Source organism: Crocodylus siamensis, chromosome 12 (assembly GCF_052110815.1).
Source record: "Crocodylus siamensis isolate JL-2025a chromosome 12, ASM5211081v1, whole genome shotgun sequence".
NCBI classification, from domain to species: Eukaryota; Metazoa; Chordata; order Crocodylia; family Crocodylidae; genus Crocodylus; species Crocodylus siamensis.
This window is the reverse complement of record NC_143406.1, coordinates 5,192,771-5,204,931: the sequence shown is the minus strand read 5'-3', so window position 1 is coordinate 5,204,931 and position 12,161 is coordinate 5,192,771. Positions and strand designations below refer to the sequence as shown.

Sequence of the window (12,161 nt, the reverse complement as noted above, 5' to 3'; positions counted from 1 at the left end):
GGATTAGCTCCGCACCCACATCTTTCTGGCTGTTCCTCAGGGCACGGTTTAATAATTTAAAAACAAAAACCTGCCTCTGACAGTTAAAATATGTTTTCCAGCTCTAAATGGTTATTTTGGTCCTAAATTACCATTGCATAATCCTACTGCATACTAGGGTTTGTATCATACTGCATCCATTCAATAAGGAATCGAAAATTCATAGCGACTGCTGTTAAATATATATTGTCCGTTTAAACAAAATTGCTGAAACATAAACTCTCCCCTTCATGATTTGAAACAGCTACTGCTGGAGTAGATTAAAATCTGGGACTAATCTGAATAAAAACTGTAACTCTAATGGATGATAAAAATATTGCAATATTTCATTAGGCTTGTCAAATCCTTTCCTATATTGATATCGTTAGAGACTATTTAATCAAGTGCCATAAAACACAAGGTATCAAGAAAAAAAAAGAAAGTGCAAAAGAATTTGTGTTCAGATTTTTGTCATAAATATTGACTCCCTTTAAAAAAAAAAAAAGCTGGAGGCTGAAGTCTACTGCATAAAAGTTAAATATAAGCAGAATATTCAGAGACTCATTGGATTGGCTTGCTGTAATTCATTAACCAAATCTTGGGTTTAATAGACCTGGATATAGAACTGTGCCATAGATGTACTCAGCTATGAAATATGCTGTGGAGTCATTTGTTTTTAGGGGCCCAGATTTCTGATTCCCATGAATGCAAAAGAGAGTTACTGGGAAAAATCTTTTAGCTCAAATGCTGCTCGCAATCACTTCTTCACAGTAAGATTCCTTAAGCTTTATATTCGAGAGGTTGAGATTTATCAGGTAGGGAGTGTTTGTATTTAGAGGTTCAGCCCATTATAAAAGCCCGTATCCCTTTGCTGGGATGTAGTTCCAGCTGCCTCATGGCAGTTGATAAATGCCATTGTTTTTATTTTCACAGTCTTCAAAGCGATATTATAGAAAACTGTCACTGGACCCATTTCACCTGTAGAGAAACCGAGACAGAAGTTAAACCACATATCAGAGTAAATTACTGAAAGTATAATGCAGGATTTTTGACTTCTTCATCCTTTGCTCTGACTGCTTGACCACATTCCAGCATCTTTTTAATTTGTGTAATTCATAGTTCTTTAAAACAAGAGCAAAACACTAAAAAGTGATTTATAGTATAGCAGCAGTGCATCCAGCAAAGTCCCCCGTTCTAGCAGAGTGCTGGCACACTTTCAGGTTGGACAGGAAAAGAATCATGGTCCTCTGGATTACTGTTCAACATTTTAGGAGGAAGAAGGAGGGCCAGCTGCAGTTACGAGCATACAAAATAAAATATGTGCCTTTCATAGAGGAAAAAATATATAGACATTAGAAGTCAAGGTACTTTGTTTACAAGCTAAAAATCTGGAGACAGATTTTTGTAGCATATAAACTACAACAAACTCATTCTGTTTACCTAATAACTAGAAGTGTGCTATACTTGCTCTCATAATCAGTTTGCTTGTCTGTTTGATTACACCTTTTTCTGCTTTCTTCACTAATGAATAGTCCCATGGATACATCAACTGAAGCTTGCAAAATGCCAAATGATTGCTCCTTGCCTCACAGATGGAATTAGAGTAGAGGAGGAAAATCAGAAGACTACACCAGAAACGGATCTACACTTGATGATCCTTAGTCCAATCCTAAAAGGCCAGCTTTATTGGCAGATGTTAAAAGAAGCTTGGGAACACCTGAAGCCCTTTCAGCTCGGGATGATTGTTGTAAACAGAGATGCAATGAGAAGACTGGGGGGGACCCTAAATACACCAACAGACAGCCTTTTTTTTTTTTTTTTTTTTTTGAAGAGGCACATAAACAGCTAAAAAGCAATGAGCAGAATTTACATAAGCTTTCAGGATCTCAAAGGTCATCAGATTGGAAGATGACACACTGAAATCCCTTTTAGTACATTCTGTCTTATTATTTAATCGGAAAAGAAAAGATGTAATTAAGTCAAGTCAAACAGGCATATTAAATTATGGTCATTCTCAACACACAAGGCATTTTCCTTGTGGCTAAACAGGTTCTGTACACATTCAACTACAGAACAGTAAGATGAAAAGCAAACTAGATGATGTCCAGAAGCCCTAAACGATAAGTGTTTGCTACCCCACATCCCATTCATTTCCTACCTCCCTCATATTTCCTGACCTGAAACACTCATTAATCTAAAGAGATACCAAACAGGATGGAGACTGGTTTAAAATGTTCCAAATATTGTTGAATTCTCTCTACCCACATAACCTCTTTGTGTAAAAAGTTGGGAAATATAACCCTCCAGAGAGGACCATTTCTCCCAAAACCTGTTGTTCAAAAGTCAACTTTTCTAATACTTAAATTGACCCTAGGATCTTTTGTGTCTGATGGTTAAAGATGCTAAATGTCCAGAATAAGGGGAAAGCTAACACTTAGCCAAGTCACTGATTGGGAGTTGGAAGGTCTGGGTTCTCCTTTAATATCTCTTTGCCTTGTTTTCCCATCTGTAAAAAATGGTAATAATCCTTACTCCCACTCTTTACCTACCTATTGGATGGTCAGCTTTTCAGGGAAGATACTGTTTCATATCCCATGTTTGAATAGGAGTAAACTGATCAAGTGTTCTAGCACAGTTGTAAAAGAAATAATAAATAGAAATGTTTGCAGCAATCAGTGGGTTTGGAATAAATTAACACCTTCTGAGGTCAAGAAGCAATACTAGAAATAGGTGGAGAGGTTCTGTTGAACACACAGATCTCTCTTCTGTATTCACACTAGTGGCACAATTCCCCTTCCAACGGGAGCAGCATGCAGGGACCCAAGAGGACAATAGGCTTCGACATCTGTAAATATCAAATATATTGTTACTTCCGTGACTCTTCAGAATTGTATTTAATGTTGCCTTTGATTTAGATAATTGTCTTTTCTATACCACATATGGGTACAGGACATGGATTATTCTGTATTATTAGGCACAATGGAGCTGATCCTATATTTTTGTCAAGCTTGACAGAAACTCAGAATTATTTTTAAAAAAGCAAGGAAATAGCTCGATAATTTCAAGAAAATAAATGTTTTATACTCTTTAGTTTTTAATTATCAGAAAAGCTTATGGGGTAGCTGAGCATATCCTAGATCAACTTGAGACAACCTAGGAAAGAAATAATCTAGGATTTTTTAAAAGTTTTTAAAGGATTAGAACCACAAGCCCCTTGATTTCCTATGGGATTTGTGCCCTAAATCTTTTGGGCATTTTTAAGTCCCCAAAATGCTGATTTAAATATAAAGACAGAATTAAACTCAAAGCATTGTTATCTAGCTGTGTCAAAGGTAAACTGTGTTTTTGTTACGTGGCTGTGTGATATTAAGGTTACATGCTATCCATGTTTGAATTCTTATTTTTTGGCTCACTTATGGAACAGCCACATGGGCCATTTTGGTTAGCCTTACTTTGCCCATACTCACTTAGTAGAATGGCATGAAATAGTGATGTCAGACCATACCATGATAAAGTAGGGTAATATTTGCCTCTCTGAACAGCAGGGCCTATATCACTTACTTCATGTCCACCTTCTTTGAACACAACCCTCAGCATGTGAATGAATTTTACCCATATCAGTCTCCAGTACTGGATTTTCAAGCCATATCCTGCTCATGAGCTCACTCTTGCCCCCACTGAAGTCAATTTTGCTGTCAGAGCAATGATAAGACTCTGACTGTTGAAGAATTTCAACATCCAGTTAATTACCACTAGTAAAATGGATATGAATTCACAGGAGAGTGTTTCTATTCTTTCTCATGTAATTCTGGCAGTGAATGGCTGAGACCAGCCCAAGAGACTCAAACTGCATAATGTTCTCTCTGTTTTATTCTCTTAAAAAAAACACGCTATATGAAATGACTGTATACTAATGCACTACTCCCTCCATTGCTTAATTTCTCTTTATTTTTTTTAAAAAAGTAAGTTGAAAAGCTTTGTGCTGAATGGGAGGTCTAGGTGTCACAAAAGTTGACCAGTGACAAGCCTGGGAGGGGTAGGTGAGTGCCTAGCACTGGATGGCAGGGCTGGGAGCAGCAGTGAGGATTGCTGACATTGGCACCCCCTCTAAATTGGCAACTGGAGCTGGTGCCCTGCTCACCGAAGTTACACTAGTGCCCATATACCTAGTCTGGCTGGCAAAAATTGTCTAGATTAGTGGTTCTTGACCTCCTTAGATTCAAGCCACCCCTCAAAAGATCAAGCACTCTTTGGAAAATGCCAGCTCTTAGTTTTCTAACTACAGGAAAATTATAGGGCACATTTTCTCTTGCAAAGAACTCAAAAGACCCCAAAAGGTCAGAAATGTTTTTGACACTATGGATTGCTCTTTGAAATCTCTGGGTTTATCTTGTGAATCATGTTTGCACACCTAATATTGCATGGCACGCTTGAAAGGATCTCCATGCCACATTACCCAGGATGAGAATCACTGGTCTAGATACTGGTGCCAGTCCTGCAGTCAGAGCTGTATGCAGTTCTGTTGGAATGACATTGGTGGGATCTGTGTGGACACAGGGGCATGGGACCAATTTCAAGATTATAATTAATATCTCCAGGTAGCTAACTTAATATTGGTAAAGTTAGAGAGTGAGGACTAGCTATGCAATCCAGGATTAGCTATACTGTAAGTTAAGGAGATACCAGCATTTTTTTTACAATGGATAGAGCATTGAGCCACTGTATCACCCAGCCTGCCATAATCAGGAATGTTTGGAGAGAAGCAATAATACTTCTTGTCCTTTTTATGATGCCTGCAGCCCTTGCAACACCCAATTCACTGAAATCAATGGAAGAAAGTGTTTCTTTCACTCCTGCTCCACCCTTGTGGGAGCATCTATTAGCAAAGCCTCTGCAAGAAATAAGTGGTTTCCTTTTTTTCCCTGTTTTATTTGTATTTGGCCAGCAAACTCCAACCACTGTCGCATTGAAAATCCCTTCGCCCATGTTGCTGTCTCATGCTTATGCCTGTGGGCACATAGCGAGCTGCTCATTTTCTGTTAGACTCTCGCAGTGCCAGCTGCCAGCTGATATCTCAGAATTTCTGCTATATTGTGCACTCTCTTCAGATGGAAGCTCAGTGCATGGAGAAATCAAGCCCTGCTTTCAGAGATCAAAATCAATTTTAAATGGACCCAGCTGTTCCCTTCAAGGTGGGGGAAAAAATCTTTTAGGATATCTTAAGGGAATATTTCAAATAATAAGGAAGATTTCTAAAGGTAGGTCATTAATTTATGGATGAGTCCATGGCCAAGTTTAAGTTGTAAATACATTTTTCTTTAAAAATATCAGGCATTGTTGTGTAAAATATTCTTTTGCATCACTACATAAAATATATCAGCACTGCCAGTGTAGTAGCTTGACTAGTCTATTATTAAGGTTACATTGACTAGAAGTATGAGCTTTGTGTTTTGATACTGGATGCTTTCTTGGTTGTCTCAGACCAGGTTTCAATACATTTTTCTTTTAAATGAAAACACAATAGGGCTGCTAAAGCTTCCACTTTTATTCAAGTACCAGGAGTAAGGATCTGGGGGATCCTTATAGATTTGCTGCAGTGACTGCACATTCAAATGATCTACTTTGCAACAACAGTTTCAGAAAATGCACATGCAAACTAGGCATGAAACGCAGAATGGTATCATGCCTTTCTATGGAGTCTTAAATAGGGTTCCTTAACTTTGTCACTAATAACTGCCTAGATGATGAAGACAATTACAAAAAAAATCAACTTAATTCTCCTTTTAAAGTGTTTGTCCAGCCTCTGTGAGTTTTTCTGTGAAAACTGAAGTCTTTCCTTTCACATGCATCTGTTTTGGGTTCTCATGCACTAGCTTAAAGCTATGATATTTGGGCTGCAGCCAGTGCTGGGAAGTGTCACTCAAACTAATTTTTCATTTAAAAATCATTACGTAATTTTTATTAATATTAGCTTTCCTTTACTTTCCATAAAGTAAGATTAATCACAACATATAGATTTCATCTTCTTGGCTGTGTAGCTTTACAAAGAACCATTATTGTATGATGGGTTGATACAGCTGATTTTATTTTTTCATTACAAAACGCTCCCATCCTTGTACTTAGCTTCAGAAGAGAACTCTTGGCATAAGGCCTGTTACATCAGTGCAATTTATTTATGCACCAAGTTGTCCACAATGTGCATCTTAGAGGGGATTCTGTTCCTACGTGCCATTTTCCACACAGCATACGCATGGGGATCTCATTGCCACCCGTGGACCGTTCACTCTTGCAAAGAGACCAGAACAGTTGTTCGTAGTTTCACTGGGCAGAGAAAAGCATTTTGCCCTCTACTTACTGATTGGGGCATTTATGCTGCTTCCCCTGGTAAATTTTTAATCCCCTGGAGAATCCCTTACTCCCTGGTGAGAACCACTCCAAGTTTCCCAAGATCTGGGACTGGACCAGTAAAAAGGTTCTGCATCTTTTCTGCATCCTGAAATATTGTTTTCAAAAGGAAACAGCCTGTTGCCCTTAAGTGACTGTGCTTCAAAGCTTGGCATGTCAGAGTGCTCTCCACTTCCATTAGAGCAGGGGTGGACAATTATTTTGGGTAGAGGGCCGCTTACTGAGTTTTGGCAAGCCATTGAGGGCTGCATGACAGGGGCAGATAAATATTAATTTTCTAAATTTTTTAGGGGCCCTGCAGGCTGGATAGAACAGCCCAGTGGGCCGCATTTTGCCCACCCCTGCGTTAGAGTCAATGGGCCTTGTGTTTGGACCAGCATGTTTGACAAGATCCCTGGAGAAGCTGGTGGCAAAATGCCGGAGGAGAACGGGTGGACGTGCAGGTAGGATCTGGACTACCGCTCTCCGGGATCGTTGCACAATCTAAGAGCAAACTACAAGCAAGCGAGCAGATTCATCTTGCTTTTATTCCTGAGAGCTGCCTGGAGGATCATTGCGTGCCAAACCCCTTTGATTTTGTTAGACTCATAGTTTTACTCACAGCTTGCTCCAGAGTTCCCAGTAGGATCATTGCCAGGCTGGACAACAACATGTTTCTGCTTTACCTCATTTCATCTGCTGTGATCGAGAAAGGCAAAAACTATGGGTCTATTTGTTTGTTAAACAATTTCCTTCCTCAGACACAGAGTGGCCATTTTACACTGTTATTGACACCAGCTGAAGACATTCTTGGGGCTCGTTAACGGAGGCACTCTTAAGTGAGAGTGCCTGGAGGTGATGTCTGAAGGGGAGCAAAGCTGAGGTGGCACAGTTTCTGCCTACAATGGGAAACTAAATCTCAACGTATCCCTTCTGCTTTGGTATTTGCTGTGGCAAAGGAAAGACAAACCTGTTATCAGATGCATGATTTAAATGGTGAAAAATAGTGTAACTCCCCCTTTTCCAAGCCCAGTCACCCTTGTACCCTGTGGGGAAAGGATTCCTTTTCCCATCCTTCTTCTACTGCACTTTGGTTGTGGTCGCCCAAACTAAGTTCCTGGAAGGCCTGAGACTGGCGACCATCCCGTGGGCCTGAAGAGTACCCCAGAGGCTCACTTTGCTGAACCTGAAGTCAGAGTTCAGGCAGATACTGGGACGTGTGAGAAAAGCATTGCAGGAGCAGGCAATGCTCCAGTAGCTGCTTATACTCTTCCCTTGTTTTTGCATGGCTCTTCTTTCCAGAGATTGGCCTGGCTTCAGTGACATGGTCAGAGCCATGGGTGTATTTACTACAGTTCAGCTGATCTTCTCCTACTGTAGATGCATCAGAGCGCAGCTGTGCGGGAGCTCTTCCTCAGCTTGGGACCAATCTTCCGCTTTTGCCTCAAGTGGGAGAGGATACAGCCAAGTTGTTTCTCTGGGAAGCAAGGCAGATTCTGGGAGACAGGTGACGACAGGGAAGGTGGGGTGGTCCAGATCTTCAGGGGTAGCTCTAGAGTGGTGGTTTTCAAACTTTCTGAAGTCCTGGCACCCTTTCATATCGCTTCTTTTGCTGTGGAACCCCATCTCTTACCCTAAAGACTGATGTGGAGTTGCGTGACCTGGCCTGGCAATGGCCATGCACTGCTTCCTGGCCCACTGTGCTGTTATCCTCATTCTCCTTGTGGCACCCTAAGGACCCATTGCAGAACCCCAAGTTGAAATCCACTGCCCTAGAGGACCGTTGACCCTCAGTGCCGCAGAAACCTGCCTACATACTCTTCCGTTCAGCTGTTTGGCATAATCAACCCCCTCTTCCCACATCCCTACCATGGTATTGAAAAAAAGGCAGTGAGAAACATCAGTGCTCCCTCTAGCAGCACTAAGTTAAATGATGCCTAATAATTCCCCATTTCCTTCAAGGGGCACATGCCACATCAAGCTTTCCAGTGCCCTTTAGTAAGGCTCATGCTGCAAGGCCACTCCATCCAGCAGCTGCAACAGTAGTAAGAAAGCAGCTGCCTTTCCCTACTCCCTTCTCCAGGAGATTTTTAGCCCATTTTACTCTGTACTCAGCCTTCTGAGCGCTGCCAAGCAGCAGCCGACTGCAGGCACTGGATCGGCTATTCTTACTGCAGTAAAATGTAACTACAGTAATGAACACTGTACATCAGAGCAAGCTTCCTCTCTGCAGAGCCTAATTAGTGAGAGACAGCTAATTGTTTGTTGTTATTTTTAGTGCACTGCAACCAGTAGGGCAGCCTGGCCTGCTGAGAGGCTCGCAGCTATTTACCAGTCTAAATTGCTGGGACCCCTTGCCAAAACTGTTATGATCTGATGTGAAATGAGTTTTGCAGTTCTCAGTCCAGTTCCAGGTAGAGAGGAATCCATGTCTCCACCACCAGCACTACAAATGAAATTGTGGCTGCATTAGCTAGCAATCTCTATAGCTTTCCATTGGCTTAAAAGGGATTTTGGTCCCTTGTGGTACAGACATATTGGCAGGGCAGTGCTGTACCGATCTTATATTGCTCCTGTTACCGAAACCAAGAGTATGTTGGGATTGCTGTAGGATTAGGTTAACTGTGGAAGGACTAAAATAATCGACTTAGTAAATAAGAATAAAGTTCCCGTTGAGAGGAGGAAGGGACCACAGTGGTGTTCTTGTGGATGCTGTTGGACGATGTATTTGGTTCCCTGCAAATACAAGGGAGCGTTTGCAGCGACAGACGATCCTGTCCAGCTTCATGCCCACATCTCTGCAAGTGAAGGGCAAGAGCAAAGAGAAAAGAAAGGGCCACAGGGCATACGGGAGGTGTTTTTCCTGGGCAGCGGCTGGGATGCAGCTTTGATGAAGGTGGCTTTGGCCTGACAATGGTTTCTATTCCCCTAACACCTGGCACTGAAAGCACCCAGAGTTCGGTAAATTTAACCAGCTTTGCAACTTCTCCTTGCCCCCTAGCATAGGGCCAGCTGTGTTTGGGCAGGTTTATCTACCATCCAAATAAACCACTAAGATTTTAGTTAGTCTAGTGAATAAACCAACATGAAGGATCACTAGCCTTTTAGTGCTAACATGTTTGCAGGAGTGGGAATCCCATAGGAGCGGGATGATGAGCACTTTGTAGGGACGGGCAGAGGTAAAGAAAGTAGCTGGAGTCACAGTTCTGCTCGAGAGCGAGGAAACAGACATGCGGCAAGTGCAAGTGATTGTGGAAGGAAGATTGCAAGGATTCTTGGGCCCCAGCCGTCTGTCCTGCCCAGAGCAGGACGATCTCCCCAGGTCCCTTCCAGCCCTGAACTTCTGCAGCTCTGTGAGTCAGTGCTAGATTATAGCCCTACATGATGTCCAGTTTAAGCGGCCCCATATGATAACAATAATCCACGAAAATGGATTTTCATGGAATTTTAAAATGAATTATTTCTGCACAGATGCATGAACTCAACATGAATAGTGACTGCGGAGCCATATATATACGTCTATTTTTGTCGTATTAGAATGAAAATGTCCGGTTTTGTTTTCCTTATTTAGAGGCCCCTCCTATTGTGAGTCGGTTGCTTATTCCCACTTCCTAAATCCTTACTCCCCGTTCCTTTTTTCAAAGCTAATCTATGCCAATAGAAGATTGTTATTAATGAATTCCACATCCTGGAGAGAATTTCATTAGCTATGCAGACGTACTAATCAATATGTAAAATAATATCCGGTATCAAGTACAGAGCCCTAAGTGAAGGTCACACGAAGATGGGATTATGGGGCAAAATATTTCTCGGGCCACGAAAAATTAATTAATAATCTTGTACTGGGTATTGATTCGCTTTGAAAAAAGAACTGGGACTAGAGAACCAGAAGTAAGGAACGGGGAGCAAGGATGCAGGAACAAGGAGCTGGGAATGAGTCCTTACGGGGAACAAGGCACTGGGAGCGAGGAGCCTGCGGCGCGGCTGCCCGGGGGTGTCGGTGCCCCCCGCGCGGCGGCAGAGGAGGGCGGGGCGGGGCGGCGGGGCGGGGCCGGTGCCCGGGGGTGGAGCGCGCCGGCCGTTCGCCCTCCCCCCGGCCGGCCGGGCCCCCCCCCCCCCGCACATGGTAGGCTCCAGCGAGAGCGCCCGCCCGCCGCCGCCGGCCCGTGTGTGCGCGCGTGTGAGAGAGCGCGGGCGGGCGGGCGAGCGGCGCGGGGCCGGGCCGGGCCGGGCTCGGGGGGACAACAGGTAGCGGCGCCGGCCCCGCATCATGCCGCTGTGTGTGCGCTGTCTCGCCCGCAGGCCGGCATCCTGAGCATGATGGACGACAACAAGCAGCTGGCGCTGCGCATCGAGGGCGCGATCCAGGCGGCCGGGCAGGAGGTGACGAGCCTGCGAGCCGAGCTCAGCGCCACCAGCCGCCGCCTGGCCGAGCTGGGCGGCCCCGGCCCCGGCCCCGGCCCCGCCGAGCCCGCGCTCATGGACAACAGCCAGCACGGCGCCCAAGGTAGGCACGGCCAAGGCCGCGGGGGGGTGCGTGTGCAAGTGTGCGTGCGTGCGTGCGAGTGTGTGTGTGCGAGGGGGGCGGGAACTCGCACACAGCCCCTCCAATCTCTCCCAAGGCGGGAGGGCTTCCTACTCTGTGTGCGCACAAGTATGTGTGTGTACAGCTGTGTGTGCAAGGGGGGCAGGAACTGCCCCAGAGTCCCTCGAATTCCCAGCACACATGCAACAGATGCAGGAGGGGTTTGTACTCTGCACACGCACGCGCGTGTGTGTGTGCAAGGGGTGGGGGGTGTGGCAGGAACTCCCATAGAGCCCCTTGAGTTCCTCCCAACACACACAGACACATGTAGGAGGGGTCCGTACTCTGTGTGCGCATGAGAGGGGGGGAGAGAGAGAGAGTGTGTGTGTGTATGTGTGTAAGGGGGGGGCAGGAACTCCCACAAAGAGTCTCTTGAACTCTCAGCACACAGACACACACACATGTAGGAGGGGTTCGTATTCTGCATGCATACATACAGGAGAGATTCATACTGTGTGTATGCAAGGGTGCATGAGTGTGCGTGTCTTTGTATGGCCCTCAGGTGTGTGTGCTTGTGTGTAATTGAGGGCAAGAACTCACATAAAGCGTCCCTTGAATTCTCCTCCCCACACACACACATGCAGGAAGGGTTTGTGCTATGTGTGTATGTCCATGTGTGTCTTTGTGTGTGGCCCCCAAGTGTGTAAGGGCAGGGACAGGAACTCCTGTAAAGAGCCCCTTGAATGTGCTCCCCATATACACATGCACACAGTATGAACCCCTCCTGTGTGTGTGTGTGTTTGTGTCTTTGTATGGCCCTCAAGTGTGCATGTGTGTATGTAAGGGGGGGCCAGATACTCCCATAAAGACTCCCTTTAATTCCCGAACACACACATGCGCACACAGCCATGATCCCGTCCTGCATGCAGAACTTTCCCTTGGGTGTTTTGATTCCTGCTGGACAAGCACCACCTTTCCAAAAAGGGGACCCGTCCTCCTCCTTTATTTTGCATCCTGGTTGCAGATTTCCCCCACCCCGGCAGTGGGGACCGCTCCAGATGTTGCAGCCCGAAAAGCTTTTTTCTGTTTCAGCAGCAGCAACACCTTGTCGTGTTCACTTTTCCTTTCATCGGAGGCGGGGGGTTTGTTTCCAGACCTCCACCACTGCTTCACTCACTTCTCTTCTTATTTGCCCTTCTCCATTTGTCATGCTCTCCAATCGGTAAAACAAATC

At 44.6% G+C, this 12,161-nt stretch overlaps 1 protein-coding gene across 2 annotated transcripts in view; it reads left to right on the top strand.

Moving 5' to 3' along the window:
• KAZN (kazrin, periplakin interacting protein) overlaps positions 1-12,161 on the top strand; it is a 644,812-nt gene that overhangs the window by 311,906 nt on the left and 320,745 nt on the right. The window contains exons 1-2 of one of the 2 annotated variants that reach the window (XM_090024113.1): positions 10,564-10,582; positions 10,705-10,909. In XM_090024113.1, the coding sequence (XP_089880239.1) occupies positions 10,720-10,909 (190 nt within the window). In that variant the 5' untranslated portion in view covers positions 10,564-10,582; positions 10,705-10,719. Of the gene's footprint in view, positions 1-10,563; positions 10,583-10,704; positions 10,910-12,161 lie in introns of those variants that run through there. The other variant, XM_090024112.1, reaches the window with a different exon arrangement.